This window comes from Heterodontus francisci, chromosome 6 (genome assembly GCF_036365525.1).
Source record: "Heterodontus francisci isolate sHetFra1 chromosome 6, sHetFra1.hap1, whole genome shotgun sequence".
NCBI classification, from domain to species: Eukaryota; Metazoa; Chordata; class Chondrichthyes; order Heterodontiformes; family Heterodontidae; genus Heterodontus; species Heterodontus francisci.
In genome coordinates this window covers 6,310,960-6,330,553 of record NC_090376.1, presented here as the reverse complement: position 1 = coordinate 6,330,553, position 19,594 = coordinate 6,310,960, and the positions used below count along the sequence as shown (strand labels likewise).

Sequence of the window (19,594 nt, the reverse complement as noted above, 5' to 3'; positions counted from 1 at the left end):
CATTATTAAGACATGCTTCGAATTAATGATCTGAAAATGCTCCCACTGCCATCAGCTATAGCCATGTAACCAGCAGCAGCTCATTCTGGTGTTAAGCAGCTTGATATTCTGCCTCCACAACAGGAGGCTGCACTTGAAACATTAACTTCTTTCCTTCCCCTCCACAGATGCTGCCTGACGATTTAGATTTAGAGAGATACAGCACTGAAACAGGCTCTTCGGCCCACCGAGTCTGTGCCGACCATCAACCACCCATTTTATACTAATCCTACACTAATCCCATATTCCTACCACATCCCCACCTGTCCCTATATTTCCCTACCACCTACCTATACTAGGGGCAATTTATAATGGCCAATTAACCTATCAACCTGCAAGTCTTTGGCATGTGGGAGGAAACCGGAGCACCCGGAGGAAACCCACGCAGACACAGGGAGAACTTGCAAACTCCACACAGGCAGTACCCAGAATTGAACCCGGGTCGCTGGAGCTGTGAGGCTGCGGTGCTAACCACTGCGCCACTGTGCCGCCCAGCTGTGATTTTCCAACATTTTCTGTTTTTTGCTCTGGATTTCCATCTCTGCATTTTTGCTTTGCTTTCTACCCAAGTCTGGAAAGGTAGAATTGAAATTTCACAGTAACCTTTTCCATGATCCCAAAAAAATTTCACATCACTATGCTTGCTGAAATCCACGTTAGTACAGCACAGAAGACACAGCCTGACCCATCATGCCTCTGCCGGCTCTTTGAACGAGCTATCCAATTAAACCCACTCCCCGACCTTTTCCTCACAGCACTGCAAATCTTTCATTTTCATGTATTTATCCAATTCTTTAGAAAGTTACTATTGAATCTGCTTCCACCACCTTTTCAGGCAGTGCATTCGAGACCAAAACTGGCTGAGTAAAAAAAAAATTCTCAGCTCCTCACTGGTTCTTCTGCCGTTGACTAGTCTTCATCTCCCCGTCGTTGCTTTTTTTTTTGATCCTTTTCATTTGAAGAGGAAACAGTGGAACCAGATTGCAAGAACATTCAACATTTTCAGAACAAATGGCACTGTGAAGAGAAACTTCTTTGGGATGGGGAGGGTGCAAAACTGGTTTGCAACCATCACTCCTTTGAGATGGGTTTCATCCCAAGGCAGTGCCACTGGCTCCCAATACACAAACCTCACACAGCTGGTGTCAACCCCACAGGAATGTTGCTAGAATTCAGAACTCTGAAGAAGGGTCACTGACCTGAAACGTTAACTCTGTTTCTCTCTCCACAGATGCTGCCAGACCTGCTGAGTATTTCCAGCATTTCTTGTTTTTATTTCAGATTTCCAGCATCCGCAGTATTTTGCTTTTATATTTTAATGGGGGTTGCCACTGGTTGCCTAAAACCCATGTTTCATTAGTGATTGGCACTAGCCCAGTGTTGTCCAATAGAAATTGCTGACTAGACACAGTTTGTGACTACAGCAACACCATTTTAGCCACAAGCTAACTTTAGTAGGAAATGCCTTACATACAGTACCAATAAATGCATTTCACATGGCGGTATATTTGCTTAAACATCTATTACCATTCATAACCAAATAAAACCATTTTACCAACCAACGCACAAAATGTTAAAGATCACATGTATATACCATACAAATGAGTATTCAGATCACATTCTCAACAGTTTCTGCTACTCATACTCTATTTACGATGCCCACATCTGGATTCCCAATTAGCCACATGTAACTATTGACTCATGTATTGGACAACACTCCATTAACACCGATTCACAATAAAGGAACTACTAATCAGACGTAACAGTCTGTGTACCTTCTCTTACCTGTACTGCTAGAAAATCATCTTCATCGGGTAAGATCCTGTAAGTATGCACATGCTTCTGATACCTGAGAAAGAGAGAAAAAATAATGTTATATGGCAAGTTGGATAAAGCGCAATGACAGGACAGCCGCAGTCAGTGTTGTGTGGATGAGAGTGCCTGGTTATTTTGCATACTTAGAGCAGAGACATTTCCGGGAAGTTTCATGTTTGAGGGACAGATGATGATATTTCACCCCATAATGACAGAGGACTTCGGGTGCAGATATTCCAACAGGACAAAACCTGCCTCCCCCATGACATCTACCATGAAGGGCAAGAGGAACAATGTCAGGGGAACAGCATCATCGTCAAATTCACACATTACCCCAATTTGGACATACATCACTCTCCCTTCCTCGTCATTGGATCAATATCCCAGAAATCCCTTGCAAACACCACTGTGGGAGTAGTGTCGCCGCACAGACTGCAGTAGTTCAAGACAGTGGTCCACCACCATCTTCTGACGGGCAATAAATACCACCATGCCGCTGTCACCAACGTCCTGAACACAGATTTTTAACAAGATGCTTACTCCACAGGCAAACAAAAAGAGAGGATAAAGATTGAAAACAAGTGACAACCCATGAAGAGCAGAACTTATATTTATATACGAACATACAAATTAGGAGTAGGCCACTCGGCCCTTCGAGCCTACACCTAGTATATAGCGCCTTTAATGCACTAAAATGTCACAAGGCGCTTTACATTAGCAATATAAAACAAAGTGTGACATCGAAAACACAAAGGGAGATATATTAGGTCAGATGACCAAAAGCTTGGTCAAAGAGGTAGGTTTTAAGGAGTGTCTTATAGGAAGAAAACTGAGGTGGAGAGGTGCAAGGAGAGTATCCCAGCATTTGGGGTCTAGGCAACGTAAGGTACAGCCACCAATGGCGGAGCAATTAAAAACAGGATGAACCAGAGGCTAGAATTAGAGAGGCGCAGATATCTTGCAGGATTGTGGGGCTGAAGGAGATTACAGAGATAGGGAGGGGCAAGGCCATGGAAAGATTTGAAAACAAGGATGAGAATTTTAGGATTAAGATGTTGCTTGACCAGGAGCCAATGTAGATGAGCGAGCACAGGGGTGACAGGGGAATGGAACTTGGTGAGAGTTAAGACATGTGCAGCAGAATTTTGGATGACCTCAAGCTAACAGAAAGTAGAATGTGAGACCAGCCAGGAGTGTGTAGGAATAGTGAAGTCTAGTGGTAATGAAGGCATGAATGAGGGTTCCATCAGATCAGCTGAGACAGGGGCGAAGTCGGGCAATGTTAGAGGTGGAAATAGGCGGTTTTAGCTATGGCATCAATATGAGGTCAGAAGCTCATCTCTGGGTCAAACGTGACACCAAGGTTGCAAACAGACTGGCTTAATCTCATACTGTTGTTAGAGAGCGGAATGGAATCGGTAGCAAGGGAACGGAGTTTGGAGTGGGGACCAAAAACAATAGCTTCAGTCTTCCCAATGTTTAACTGGAGGACATTTCTGCTCATCCAGTCAGATAAGCAGTCCGATAATTCAGCAACAGTGGAGAAGTCGAGAGAAAAGTGGTGGTGAGGTCGAGCCGAGTACCATCAGAATATATGTGAAAAGTAAAACTGTGCTTTCAATGTCTATGAGGGACAACATGCTGATGAGAAATAGGAGGGTGTCAAGGATAGATCCTTTGGGGATGGGGGAGTGGGAGGGTTAAGTGCATCCTGAAGGCATGTCTTCATTAATAAGCTTTCAATACTGATTACTTGATCCAAAAGCAAAGGCTCAGGAACAGGAGCAATAAGCAATCCATTCACCACCTTCAATATTCACTCCCTTCAGCACCAACACACAGTGGCAGTAGTGCGTACCATCTACAAGATGCACTGCAGCAACTCAAAGTCCCTAGTACAGCACCTTCCAAACCCCCGACCTTTACCATCAAGAAGGAAAGGGGCAGCAGATGTATTGGAACACCTCCACCTGCAAATTCCCCTCCAAATCATACACCATCCTGACTTGGAACTAAATTGCCATTCCTTCACTGTAGCTGCGTCAAAATCCTGGAACTCCCTTCCTACCAGCAATATTGGAGTATCTGCATCTCAAAGACTGCAGCGGTTCAAGAAGGCAGCTGACCACCACCTCCTCAAGGGCAATTACAAATGGGAAACAAATGCTGGCCTAGCCAGCAACACCCACATCCCACAAACCAATAAAACAAAACACAGCACTATGGAAATAGACCACACTGGGCAAGGGAGTGGAGAAGTTAGCACAGGAACGTAGCAGAGGTTTCAACAGTTAAAAGCTCACAACAATGACTTGGGGAAAAGTGGCAAGTTTCAAAAGGGGTGGAACAAACAAGACTTCAAAGATAGTAATCTCAGCATTATTACCTGTGCCTCATACTAGCCAGCACTAAACAGTGCTTAATGGCAGAACAGGTTCAAGGGGCTGAATGGCCTATTCCTGTTGCTATGAATGCCTGTCTAGAGATATGGGTTCAGATTTTTGGGGCAAGAATGAGCTGCACAAGTAGATGACCCACTATTGCAACCAATATCCTCACATGGAAGCCAACTAGAATGTAGGGTAGGGCTTAAATTAATATGGCTGAGGAAGGGCATAGAACAGAGTAGATAAACTAATAAGGAAAGTAAACTTTAGATGTTGAGCTATTAAGGTGGAAAGGTTAACAAAGATTAGCAGGACAATATAGCAAAAACGATACCAGGATGTGGGATAGCAAAAAAACATGCTAACCCAAGGGAATCCACAATAAAGAGTCAGCCTTGACTCATTGGTAGCGTTCTCACTGAGTCAGAAGGCTGTGGGTTCAAGTCCAAGTCCAGAAATTTGAGACAATCTCGGATGAGGGAGTGCTTCATTGTCAAACTTGCTGGAAAGGTTCCCAAGTGAAAAGTGTGCAAGGCCTGCAGAAATGCAAGTTCTTTCATTGTTTAAAAGGTGTATATGTAGAAGAAACAAATCTGGGGAACTACAGGCAGTGATCAATAAAAAAAAAATGTTACAGCAGTAAATGAAAATTGGCTGCAACTGGGACAGGATTCATCATTAAATATTCCTTTCAGCAGGGACATGGAAGGAGGAAAGGGGTGCAGTATTAAGAGACAACATAGAGCTAGAACACCAGCAAAATAATTTAAAGAGAAATAATCCAAACAAACTTAAGACTTGCATTTGTCTGGTGCCTTTCACGAAGTCCCAAATCGCTTTACTGAAGTATTTTGAACTGTGGTCACTGTTGCAAATTAGGAAACATAGCAGTCAATTTGCACACAGCAAGCTCCCACACAGAGCAATGTGATTATGATCAGATAACCTGTTTTAGTGGTGTTGGTTGAGAGATAAATATTGGCCAGGACACTGGGCAAATTCCCCTGATCTTCAAAATAGTGCCATGGGATCTTTTATGTCCTCCTAAGCACAAAAACAGGGCCTCAGTTTAAAGTCACATCTAAAACATAGCACCTCCAACAGTGAAAATCCTTCAACATAATCCTTTTGGACTCAACTAGAGAATCGCCAAGGACTGGCCCCATTATTTGGGTGTAAAATATAGACCAAATGGCGGAAATTCATGACAAAATTTAATTAACAAATTGGAGAGGAGTACCACAAAATTATAGTTTTATAGTTGTTGGAGATTTTAGTTATCGAAACATAGGCTGGAATTGGGAGAATGCCTGTGGTGAGACAGAGGATTTACTTCATGCAACGTCTCCATGATTGTTATCTCAGGCAATACGTTGCTACTCCAACAAGGAAGAAATGCTCCTTGATCTGACTGAGGCATGGAGCAAACCAGGTCAGCAGCCTAAAAGTAGCAGATTTGGCAACCGGTGACTGATATTAAGTTGAGTGTAAAATAGAACTACACATTAGTGATTAGAAATGATCTAAAATAGGAGATGGAAAGGATGCAACTCAAATAAGGATGAAAAGAGGGAAGGATTCCATGAATGGGAACCTAAATTGTAGTGCCAGTGTACAGGATGTTGAGAGTAGTGAGGTCAGGGATAAGGTTACAAGGACGCAAGAGGGCACTGGCAAGCAAGAACCTGGTTTAAAGTGTGTCTACTTCAACGCCAGGAGCATCCGGAATAAGGTGGGTGAGCTTGCAGCATGGGTTGGTACCTGGGATCTCGATGTAGTGGCCATTTCGGAGACATGGGTAGAGCAGGGGCAGGAATGGATGTTGCAGGTTCCGGGATTTAGATGTTTCAGTAAGAACAGAGAAGATGGTAAAAGAGGGGTGGGTGTGGCATTGTTAATTAAGGAGAGTATTACAGCGACAGAAAGGACGTTTGAGGACTCGTCTACTGAGGTAGTATGGGCCAAGGTTAGAAATAGGAGAGGTGAGGTCACCCTGTTGGGAGTCTTTTATAGACCTCCCAATAGTTCCAGAGATGTAGATGAAAGGATAGCGAAGATGATTCTCGACAGGGGCGAGAGTAACAGGGTAGTTGTTATGGGGGACTTTAACTTTCCAAATATCGACTGGAAATACTATAGTTCGAGTACTTTAGATGGGTCAGTTTTTGTCCAGTGTGTGCAGGAGGGTTTTCTGACACAGTATGTAGACAGCCCAACCAGGGGCGATGCCACATTGGATTTGGTACTGGGTAATGAACCCGGCCAGGTGTTAGATTTAGATGTAGGTGAGCACTTTGGTGATAGTGATCACAATTCGGTTAGGTTTACCTTAGCGATGGGCAGGGACAGGTATATACCGCAGGGCAAGAATTATAGCTGGGGGAAAGGAAATTATGATGCGATTAGGCAAGATTTAGGATGCGTAGGATGGGGAAGGAAACTGCAGGGGATGGGAACAATTGAAATGTGGAGCTTATTCAAGGAGCAGCTACTGCGTGTCCTTGATAAGTATGTACCTGTGAGGCAGGGAGGAAGTTGTCGAGCGAGGGAGCCGTGGTTTACTAAAGAAGTTGAAGCGCTTGTCAAGAGGAAGAAGGAGGCTTATGTTAGGATGAGACGTGAAGGCTCAGTTAGGGCGCTTGAGAGTTACAAGCTAGCCAGGAAGGATCTAAAAGGAGAGCTAAGAAGAGCAAGGAGAGGACACGAGAAGTCATTGGCGGATAGGATCAGGGAAAACCCTAAGGCTTTCTATAGGTATATCAGGAATAAAAGAATGACTAGAGTTAGATTAGGGCCAATCAAGGATAGTAGTGGGAAGTTGTGTGTGGAATCAGAGGAGGTAGGGGAAGTGTTAAATGAATATTTTGCGTCAGTATTTACAGTAGAGAAAGAAAATGTTGTCGAGGAGAATACTGAGATTCAGGCTACTAGGCTAGATGGGATTGAGGTTCACAAGGAGGAGGTGTTAGCAATTTTGGAAAGTGTGAAAATAGATAAGTCCCCTGGGCCAGATGAGATTTATCCTAGGATTCTCTGGGAAGCTAGGGAGGAGATTGCAGAGCCTTTGTCCTTGATCTTTATGTCGTCATTGTTGACAGGAATAGTGCCGGAAAACTGGAGGATAGCAAATGTTGTCCCCTTGTTCAAGAAGGGGAGTAGAGACAGCCCTGGTAATTATAGACCTGTGAGCCTTACTTCGGTTGTGGGTAAAATGTTGGAAAAGGTTATAAGAGACAGGATTTATAATCATCTTGAAAAGAATAAGTTCATTAGTGATAGTCAGCACGGTTTTGTGACGGGTAGGTCGTGCCTCACAAACCTTATTGAGTTTTTCGAGAAGGTGACTAAACAGGTGGATGAGGGTAAAGCAGTGGATGTGGTGTATATGGATTTCAGTAAGGCGTTTGATAAGGTTCCCCACGGTAGGCTATTGCAGAAAATATGGAAGTATGGGGTTGAAGGTGATTTAGAGCTTTGGATCAGAAATTGGCTAGCTGAAAGAAGGCAAATGTTCATCCTGGAGTTTAGTTACTAGTGGTGTACCGCAAGGATCTGTTTTGGGGCCACTGCTGTTTGTCATTTTTATAAATGACCTGGAAGAGGGTGTAGAAGGGTGGGTTAGTAAATTTGCGGATGACACTAAGGTCGGTGGAGTTGTGGATACTGCCGAAGGATGTTGTAGGGTACAGAGGGACATAGATAGGCTGCAGAGCTGGGCTGAGAGATGGCAAATGGAGTTTAATGCGGAAAAGTGTGAGGTGATTCACTTTGGAAGGAGTAACAGGAATGCAGAGTACTGGGCTAATGGGAAGATTCTTGGTAGTGTAGATGAGCAGAGAGATCTTGGTGTCCAGGTACATAAATCCCTGAAGGTTGCGACCCAGGTTAATAGGGCTGTTAAGAAGGCATATGGTGTGTTAGCTTTTATTAGTAGGGGGATCGAGTTTCGGAGCCACGAGGTCATGCTGCAGCTGTACAAAACTCTGGTGAGACCGCACCTGGAGTATTGCGTGTAGTTCTGGTCACCGCATTATAGGAAGAATGTGGAAGCTATGGAAAGGGTGCAGAGGAGATTTACTAGGATGTTGCCTGGTATGGAGGGAAGGTCTTACGAGGAAAGGCTGAGGGACTTGAGGTTGTTTTCGTTGGACAGAAGGAGGAGGAGAGGTGACTTAATAGAGACATATAAGATAATCAGAGGGTTGGACAGGGTGGATAGTGAGAGTCTTTTTCCTCGGATGGTGATGGCAAACACGAGGGGACATAGCTTTAAGTTGAGGGGTGATAGATATAGGACAGATGTCAGAGGTAGTTTCTTTACTCAGAGAGTAGTAGGGGCGTGGAACGCCCTGCCTGCAGCAGTAGTAGACTCGCCAACTTTAAGGGCATATAAGTGGTCATCGGATAGACATATGAATGAAAATGGAATAGTGTAGGTCAGATGGTTTCACAGGTTGGCGCAACATCGAGGGCCGAAGGGCCTGTACTGCGCTGTAATGTTCTAATTTCTATTCTAATATCTAATAATACGATTAGATCAAATGTGAAACACTCAGCAACTAAAGGACAATAAACAGTCAAGAAATCTACAAAGGAGAAAGTTGAGAATGTCCAGAAAGGAGAATTAAATTGGCCAGAAGAAGTAAATGCCAATAAATGGCTCTCTATTGGCATACTTGTGCTATAGGAACAATCATGTAGGGGTAAGGCCAGCCAGATAAAAGAAGCAAGTTTGTAGTGTATGAGGGATTGGCAGACTACAAACCATGCATTTTGCCGTAGCTTTCACAGAGAAACTGAATATTGGGATTGGTGAACCACCAGAGACGGTGTAATGTGTACTGGAGATGATTGTTCAAATAGAAATGGAAATTAAGAATCAAAATCATAGAAATTTATAGCATGGAAGGAGGTCATTCAGCCCAGTAGGCCCTCCTCGGCCGACAAGTAACCATCCAGCCTAATCCCACTTTCCAGCTCTTGGTTCACAGCCTTATAGGTTACTGCACTTCAAGTGCGTATCCAAGTACTTTCTATATGTGAAAAGGGTTTCTGCCTCTACCACCCTTTCAGGCAGTGAGTTCCAGATCCCTCCCACCTTCTCGGTGAAACAATTTCCCCTTGAATCCCACCTAAATCTCACACCTCTTACCCTACATCTATGCCCCCTTGTATGGACTCCTCAATCAAGGAGAATTGGGCCGACTTATCCACTCTATCTGGGCCTCTCACAATTATATACATTTCAATTAGGTCTCCCCTCAGCCTTCTCTGTTCTGAAGAAAACAAACCTAGCCTATGCAATCTTTCCTCACAACTAAAATTAGTCATTCCAGGCAACATCCTCCTAAATTATTCTGCACCCTCTCCAGTGCAATTACATCTTTTCCTGCAGTGCAGTGACCAGAACAACATGCAGTACTCCAAATGTAGTCTAACTAGTGTTTTATACAGCACACAGCATGTGGGAAGATGGTAGCGTAGTGGTAATGTCACAGACCTAGTAATCCAAGGTCCCACATGACAAACTGGTCATGAAAATAAAAGCCCATGGGATCCAAGGCAACGTGGAAAGTTGGATCCAAAATTGGCTCAGAGACAAGAAGCAAAGGGTGTTTTTGTGACTGGAAGGCTGTTTCCAGTGGTGTTCTGCAGGGCAGAATTGTAAATTCTGGGTGGTACTTCTGTCATTCAACATCATAGCCCAGGCTAATTGTCCTGGGGGCACAGGTTCAAACTCCACCATGACAGCTGGTGGAATTTAAATTCAATTAATGAATAAAAATCTGGAATTGAAAGCTAGTCTCAGTAATTGTGCCATGAAACTATCGTCTGTAGAAAAAACCCATCTGATTCACTAATGTCCTTTAGGGGAGGAAAGCTGCCGTTCTTACCTGGTCTGGCCTACATGTGATTCCAGACACACCGCAATGTGGTTGACTCTTAACTGCCCTCTGAAATAGCCTAGCAAACCACTCAACTGAATTCAAGATGGCTCACCACCAACTTCTCAAGGGCAATTAGGGATGGGCAACAAATTCTGGCCCTGCCAGCGACACCTACAACCCTGCCAACTCTTCTATTCTATGCCGCAGCTAATAAAGGCAAGTATCCCATATGCCTTCTTGATCACCTTATCTCCCTGTCCAGCCAACCTCAGGGACCTGTGGACATGCACTCCAATGTCCCTCTGCTCCTCTACACTTCGCCGTATGCTACCATTTATTGTGTATCCCCTTGCTTGTTAGCCTTCCCCAAATGCATTACCTCTCACTTCTGATTGAACTCCATTTACAACTGTCCGCCCACCTAACTGGACCATTGATATCTTCCTGCAGTCTACAGCTGCTTTCATTACTAAGCACATGGTCAATTTTTGTATCATCTGCAAACTTCTTAATCATTGCCCAGAAATTCAAGTCCAAATCACAGATATAAAACACAAAAAGCAAGGGACCCAGTACCACGCCCTGCAGAACCCCACTGAAAACAGCTTTCAAGTAGCAAAAACACCCATCGACCATTACCCTTTGATTCCCGTCTGAGTCAATTTTGGATCCAACTTTCCACATCGTCTTGGATCCCATGGGCTTTTATTTGCATGACCAGCTTGCCATGTGGGACCTCATCCAAAGCCTTGCTAAAATCCATACAGACCACATCAAACGCACTACCCTCATTGACCCTCCTCGTTACCTCTTCAAAAATTCAATCATTTTGTTCAAAAAGAGTGTATAGATAAGCCCAGCAGCTACAGGCCAGTCAGTTTAACCTCTAAGGTGGGAAAGCTTTTAGAAATAATAATTCCAGACAATATTAAACAGTCACACTAACTCTATCCCAATTAATAGTTGAAATCTCCCACTATTATTGCCTTACTGTTTTGCACTTCTTAGGGATTTGCCTACATATTTGCTCTTCTACCTCTGACAGTTTGGGAATCCATAGTATATGCCCAGCAGCAATTGTCCCTGTTTTGTTCTTCACTTCAACCCATATGGCCTTATTTGATAATAAAAGCAAAATACTGCAGATGCAGGAAATCTGAAATAAAAACAAAAAAGTGCTGGAACTACTCAGAAGGTCTGGCAGCATCTGTGGAGAGTTAACATTTCAGGTCAGTGACTTTTCATCAGAACCCCCTTCGTACTATTGCAAATTTCTTCTGGCCAGCCTCCCATCCTACAGTTTGATGTGAGTTGGGAGTATTACATGCAGTTTTGAGCACTCCATTATAGATAAGGTATAAAGTAATGGAAAAGGTGCAATGCTGATTTATTTGGCTGTTTGCAGGGATTAGGGTATACAGTTTTACTGAAGGGCTGCAATCTAAGACGTTAACTGTTCTCTTCACAGATGCTGAGAGATCAGCCACACTGTTCCAGCATTTTTTGCTTTTGTTTCAGATCTGCAGAATTTGCAATGTTCCTTTGCTGTGTATTCAAGACTTGCTGGAACTTGTTTAATTGGAGCTGGGGAAGGCTAAGTGGTGAAATAAAAACAGAAAATACTGGAAATACCCGAAGGTCTGGCATCATCTGCGGACAGAGAAACAGAGTTAACGTTTCAGGTCGATGACCTTTTATTAAAACTGGTGCTTAAGCGGTGACCTGATCAAAGTAGTCAACATTATTTAGGAATAATGCTTTGTCTTTCAACACACCATTAACATATTGTTTGCCTCTGCTCCGTGACCTTTTGGTCAGCTATGTGGCCTGGTCCAATCTACACCTCCTTTGTTATCTCTTGCCCCACCTCCACCTCACTTGCTTATAACCTGTGACTTTTCTAATATTTGTCAGTTCCGAAGAAGGGTCACTGACCCGAAACGTTAACTCTGCTTCTCTTTTCACAGATGCTGCCAGACCTGCTGAGTGGTTCCAGCATTTCTTGTTTTGATTTCAGATTTCCAGCATCCACAGTATTTTGCTTTTATTTAGGAATATACTGGGACAAGCAGCTATAGATTGTTTCCACTGGTCAGTGAGACAGTTGACAAGAGTGCACCAATTTAACAAAGGATTAAAGCTAAAGTTTAAAATAATTATTTGCACAGAGGATGCTGAGGGAGTGGAATTTTCTGCTAGGAGTTTAGCTGATACACAAACTCAAAACTGACCACAACCTAGTGGGCGGAGAATGCAATCAGTCCCAGGGCAACAAGGTTCAGGGTGAACAGAGAGAACAGCAGCACAATCGAGGCTTTGGGTGGAAACACAATGAGGCGAATGGCCTCCTTCTGTGCTCTATGATTCCATGAAAATACCATGCTAGATAATTCCGACCCATTTTAACAATCTGACCAACCTGTTGTGCATTTCCAATATTGTCTGAATATTTCAACTTTCCAGTTGTGTTTTTATCCCTTCCTATCACAACTTGAACCTGAATGCTACAAAAAGCACAGAAATATACAGCACTTACAGCCATTCGGCCCCACTGGTCCATATCAGTGTTTGCACTCCATATGAGCTTCTTCCCATGTTTTCATCTCACTCAAACAACATATCCAATTCTTTTCTCCTTCACATGTTTATCTAGCTTCCCCTTAAATTATCTTAATTTTATTTTGAGGGAGAGGGGCAAGTGAGGAGGGGGGGGGAGGAAAGAAGTATAGTTGCCTGCTAGCCAGTGTAAGCTTGCATTATAAACCCTCATCCAGAGAACTTCAGCAAGAGACTTCATCATTCCCGTGTAATGAAAGAATGATGGTGATTATTTATGAACAGTGCACTTCCTAATTAAACTCCCAGGGACTATTTATAAACTGCTGTAAATAACTGCAGTTTTTGTTTGACTGAAAACACATACATACACACAGAAACTTCCCCCCTTTTAAATAGACAAAAACTGGAGGAACTCTGCAGCAAATACACATCTCAGGCAGCTGCCTCCTGCTGTTCAGAATCTCCTGGGCTGCAAGAAACAGAAGCTGGTCACTTTATGTCAAGCTGCACTGCTTGTCCGGCCTCCAACATTAGGGAAATGAGGAGTCTTGAGGGTCAGGCAGCTCCTCCTCCTTCCCATATCCTCACCGCACCTATGCATTCTTCTTCATGGACTCTTCACACTTCCCTCATTGTTAATTCCTCCTACAGCCCAGCCTCTACCAGTCATGGATGAGCTGGACATACAGCCAACCAAATCGGAACTCAGTGATGCCATTGATTCCCTAGCCAGCGGAAAAGCCCCTGGGAAGGACAGCATTACCCCTGAAATAATCAAGAGTGCCAAGCCTGCTATACTCTCAGCACTACATGAACTGCTATGCCTGTGCTGGGACGAGGGAGCAGTACCCCAGGACATGCGCGATGCCAACATCATCACCCTCTATAAAAACAAAGGTGACCGCGGTGACTGCAACAACTACCGTGGAATCTCCCTGCTCAGCATAGTGGGGAAAGTCTTTGCTCGAGTCGCTCTGAACAGGCTCCAGAAGCTGGCCGAGCGCGTCTACCCTGAGGCACAGTGTGGCTTTCGTGCAGAGAGATCGACTATTGACATGCTGTTCTCCCTTCGTCAGATACAGGAGAAATGCCGTGAACAACAGATGCCCCTCTACATTGCTTTCATTGATCTCACCAAAGCCTTTGACCTCGTCAGCAGACGTGGTCTCTTCAGACTACTAGAAAAGATCGGATGTCCACCAAAGCTACTAAGTATCATCACCTCATTCCATGACAATATGAAAGGCACAATTCAACATGGTGGCTCCTCATCAGAGCCCTTTCCTATCCTGAGTGGTGTGAAACAGGGCTGTGTTCTCGCACCCACACTTTTTGGGATTTTCTTCTCCCTGCTGCTTTCACATGCGTTCAAATCCTCTGAAGAAGGAATTTTCCTCCACACAAAATCAGGGGGCAGGTTGTTCAACCTTGCCCGTCTAAGAGCGAAGTCCAAAGTACGGAAAGTCCTCATCAGAGAACTCCTCTTTGCTGACGATGCTGCTTTAACATCTCACACTGAAGAATGCCTGCAGAGTCTCATCGACAGGTTTGCATCTGCCTGCAATGAATTTGGCCTAACCATCAGCCTCAAGAAAACGAACATCATGGGGCAGGATGTCAGAAATGCTCCATCCATCAATATTGCCGACCACGCTCTGGAAGTGGTTCAAGAGTTCACCTACCTAGGCTCAACTATCACCAGTAACCTGTCTCTAGATGCAAAAATCAACAAGCGCATGGGTAAGGTTTCCACTGCTATGTCCAGACTGGCCAAGAGAGTGTGGGAAAATGGCGCACTGACACGGAACACAAAAGTCCGAGTGTATCAGGCCTGTGTCCTCAGTACCTTGCTCTACGGCAGCGAGGCCTGGACAACGTATGCCAGCCAAGAGCGACGTCTCAATTCATTCCATCTTCGCTGCCTTCGGAGAATACTTGGCATCAGGTGGCAGGACTATATCTCCAACACAGAAGTCCTTGAAGCGGCCAACATCCCCAGCTTATACACACTACTGAGTCAGCGGCGCTTGAGATGGCTTGGCCATGTGAGCCGCATGGAAGATGGCAGGATCCCCAAAGACACATTGTACAGTGAGCTCGCCACTGGTATCAGACCCACCGGCCGTCCATGTCTCCGTTATAAAGACGTCTGCAAACGCGACATGAAATCGTGTGACATTGATCACAAGTCGTGGGAGTCAGTTGCCAGCATTCGCCAGAGCTGGCGGGCAGCCATAAAGACAGGGCTAAATTGTGGCGAGTCGAAGAGACTTAGTAGTTGGCAGGAAAAAAGACAGAGGCGCAAGGGGAGAGCCAACTGTGCAACAGCCCCAACAAACAAATTTCTCTGCAGCACCTGTGGAAGAGCCTGTCACTCCAGAATTGGCCTTTATAGCCACTCCAGGCGCTGCTTCACAAACCACTGACCACCTCCAGGCGCGTATCCATTGTCTCTCGAGATAAGGAGGCCCAAAAGAAATTCCTCCTACAGTACACAGTCTCTAGCTATCGCAGTCTTGCTCTCCAGTATTCCCTCAGTAAACCTTTCCACTTTGCTACTCCTCTCTGCCTTTGGTCAAGTTTTCTCAGCTTGTCTATTGCAGTTTGCTGTCCATTTCACCTCACCTTATTTCATTCAAGGTGCGATATAAGTGCAAGTTGATGCTTTAAAAGTGCAGTTTGGAATAAGGTTATGTATTTAGCCACAATGAGAATATAAGAAATAGGAGCAGGAGGCGGCCATTCTGCCCCTCAAGCCTGCCCCACCATTCAATAAGATCATGGCTGATCTGCCCCAGACCTCAACTCCTCCTTCGTGCCAGCTCCTCATAGCCCTCAACTCCCCGATATTTCAAAATTCTATCTACCTCCTCTTTAAATACTTTCTGTGATCTAGCCTCCACGACTCTCTGGGGAAGACAATTCCAGACATTCACTACCTACAGAAGAAATTCCTTCGCATCTCAGTTTTAAATGAGTGTCCCCTTATTCTGCAACTATGTCCCCTAGTTCAAGATTCCCCCACTAGTGGAAACATCTTCTCAACATCTATCCTGTCAAACCGCCTCAGAATCTTGTACATTTCAATAAGATCACCCTTCATTCTTCTAAACTCCAATGAATAAAGGCCTAACCTGTTTATCCGTTCTTGATAAGTCAGCCCCTTCATCCCAGGAATCAGCCTAGTGAATCTCTTTTGAACTGCCTCCAATGCCAGTATTCTTTCTGAAATACCGGACCAAAACTGTACACAGTACTCCAGGTGCGGCCTCACCAACACCCAGTAACAAGACTTCCCTATTTCTAAACTCCAACCCCCTAGCAATAAAGGCCAAAATTCCATTTGCCTTCTTAATTACTTGCTGCGCCTGCATGCTAACTTTTTGTGTTTCATGCACAAGAACACCCAGAACCCTCTGTGCTGCACTTTTTTTAGAGTCTCTGTCTATTTAAATAACAGTCTGCCTTCTGATTCTTCCTACCCAAGTGCATGACCTCACACTTTCCTACATTAAACTCCATCTGCCAAGATTTTGCCTACTCACTCAACCTATCTATATCCCCCGGCAGATTCCTTATGTCCTCATCACAACATGCCCTTCCACCTATTTTTGTATAGTCAGCATATTTGGATATATTACATAAAAACAATAAATGCTGGAAATACTCAGCAGGTCTGGCACCATCTGCGGAGAGAGAAGCAGAGTTAACGTTTCAGGTCAGTGAACCTTCATCAGAACATCCTCCCATTAACTCCTTGCTTATCTGATATCTGTGGGATGTTTATAGTGAAGACCGATGCAAAATATTAGTTTAAATTATCTGCCATTTCCCTGTTCCCCATTATTATTCTCCAGTTGCATCCAAGTGTCCCACTTTAGCTACTCTCTTTTTATATACCCGTAGAAGCTCTTGCTGTTTGTTTTCATATTCCTTGCCAATTTACTTTCATAATCAATTTTCTCCCTCTTTAGCTTTTTAGTCATCCACTGCTGGTTCCTAAAAGAATTCCCAATCCTCTGGCCTATCACTAGTTTTGGCCGCTTTGTATGCCTTAGTTTTTGACTGGATGCTCTCCTTGACCGCCTTTGTTAACTACGGGTGGTTCATCCTTCTAATCGAGTCCTTTTTGACCGGGATAAATTTTTGCTGAGCTTTATGAAATATCTGCTTAAATGTCTGCCACTGCTCATCCCCTTAGTCTATTTTCCCAGCCTGCTCTTTCTTCATACCTCCGTAATTGCCTTTCAGTTTAAGGGGGGAAATGGGAACATGTGTTACTTTGGCTTGCCAAAACTTTCTTGAAGCTACAGATAGTTCCTCTCCAGCTCTTAAATATTACCACATACAACATTAGTCTACATTACAACACTAACATTTCAAAATTATTTCTTTGTTTATAAACAACAACTTATAGTTACACAGAACCTTTAAGTCCTAAGATGCTTTCAAAGGAACATTATAAAACAAAACGACACTTTGTAAAGAACTTTGGGACAGCCTGAAGTTGTGAGAGAGCGCTAGATAAATGAAAGTCTTTTTCTATGCACACCAGCAGAGAAAAAAAAAAATCAAGACTGCACCTTACACAACGAATGTTATGGCAAGTGTTAATGGTATTACAAGTGTAATACTTGTGTCTGTAAGTCTGCACTGCGTCATGGATTTACATTCAGTGCGTTTCTTTACTCCACAGTCCCTTATCTAGCCAGAGTTTGCAAACCTTTTATAGCCAAAACTGTGCTTCCAGCCTCTGGGATTCCTGATCAGTTTAAATGGAAAACAGGAACCCAACATTCCAGACGAACCAGGCCTCTTTGTCCAACTGCCTGTCTGACAAACACACATAGACAACGACTGCCAGAGAAGCAATTAGACTTCAACCTCATTCATCTTAAACCTGCGCACCCCATAATTACATGCAGGCACAATTGCTCATTACGAACAGGATGATTAATATATTAACATAATATCTGGTCACCATAGTGCTGTTTGTGGGACCTTGCTGTGTACAAACTGTCTACCATGTTTCTTACATTACAACAGTGACTATGTTTTTAAATAACGTGAAGGGCTTTGGGACACACTGAGGTCATAAAAGGTGCTACAGAAATGCAAGTATTACTTTTTTCTTTTTTGTTACAAGAGAAAACTTGACTTTTTTCAGTCAGGCTGGCTGGTGTCTGACCATGCAAAAACCAGTCACCAAGAGTAGCTTATGTAGTTTCAGTTTCCCAATTATGAAGTGTACACAGTCTACTTACCCAAGTCCAGGGAGCTTAGTCACAGGTTGGCCTCTGGATATATTTATTGGCCTTGGAGGTGGTGTAGTATAGATTCACACTGTAACTCCAAGGGTTAAAATATGAGGACAGGTTGCAAAGACTAGGCATTCCCTTGAATATAGAAAATAAAGGGTAATCAAATAGAGGCGATTAAAAGATTTGATAGGAGAGGGGGAGGAACTATTTCCTCTAGTGGGGAGAGTCCAGAACAAGGACGCATAACCTTAAAAATAGAGCTAGGCCATTCAGGAGTGATGTCAGAAAGCACTTCTTCACACGAAGGGTAGTGGAAATCTGGAACTCTCTTCCCCCAAAATCTGAAATAAGAACAGAAAATGCTGGAAACACTAAGATCAGGTAGCATCGTTAACTTTGTTTCTCTCTTCTCAGACATGCTGAGTATTTTCAGCATTTTCTTTTTTTGTTACCCGAAAAAGCTGCTGAGGCTGGGGGTCAATTGAAAACTTCAGAACTGAGATCAATAGATTTTTTTAGTAGTTAAGGGTTGCAGAACCTAGGTAGGTAGATGATGTTAAGATACAGATCCGCCGTGATCCAACTTAATGATGCAAACAGGCTGGAGGGGCTGAATGGCCTCCTCCTTTTACTATGTTCCAGTAGCTTGGGCACAATTCTCCATGATCCTGATCCTGAACTTGAACTTGGAAGGCAAGGTGGGGTGGGGCAAAGGAATCTAACTACCTCTAGACAGAATTCAGTTGCCCTCGCCTGACGTGTGGCCACCGGGTGAGGATTTCAAGGTTGGCGCCCATGTGGCTAAGTACACAACCCTGGACTCCAAACTTGGCTTTAGTTAAATTTATATAGCACCTTAAAAAAAAATACATACACCCATCAAGTCTCTAATGCGAAACATGGCGAGGGATCAGGTGATACTGAATCTCGCCACAAGTCAGCATCTTCAGAACAAAAAAAAAAAATCAGCAGCTCCACTCCAGTCCGCCTGAGTGGATTCGCATATCCAGCCAGTGCGTTTAAACTTAGTTAAGTGTTAAAGCCAGAGTCAGGGAAACAGATCATGTGAGGCTGGTGTAGAAAAAGCTTTGTACGAGTGGAGCATGTAATTGGCATTTTAATTCTTTAAACAGTAAACACTCTGTGCCCGTCTACCACACAATCTCTGCTCAAACAACATTTCCGATGCATATCCATCTTTTACATAATCGTGAAGGAAACTAGTCGCCACATCCAATCCAACGGACACAACCCCAGATGGGCAACAACCACTGCTTTTTTTTTAAATAGCTGCTAGAACCCTACAATGCATCATTCTGAAGTGACTCCTCAAACCACGCCTACCATTTTCAAAAAAACCATATTAAAAAAACGTAAGCTACTCCAATGGCTTTATGGGCAAGTGCTTTGCCTGGTGTGGCACTCATCCAAACAGACTAGGAAGAAAGACTTGCATTTATATAGTACCTTTCACAATCGCAGGACAATCCCAAGTGCTTCATAGACGGTACAAGAACACAAGAAATAGGAGAAGTCGACCATATGGCCCATCGAGCCTAGTCTGCCATTCAATATGATCAGGCTGATCTTGGGCTTCAATTTCACTTTCCTGCCTGCTCCCCATATCCTTTGATTCCCTACAAGA

The 19,594-nt window shown here is 43.8% G+C and overlaps 1 protein-coding gene across 1 annotated transcript in view; it reads right to left on the bottom strand.

The window, feature by feature from the left end:
• Positions 1-19,594, bottom strand: part of inppl1a (inositol polyphosphate phosphatase-like 1a) — a 236,145-nt gene that overhangs the window by 116,543 nt on the left and 100,008 nt on the right. The window contains exon 2 of the mRNA XM_068033038.1: positions 1,825-1,888. Coding sequence (XP_067889139.1) covers positions 1,825-1,888 — 64 coding nt within the window. The remainder of the gene's footprint in view (positions 1-1,824; positions 1,889-19,594) is intronic.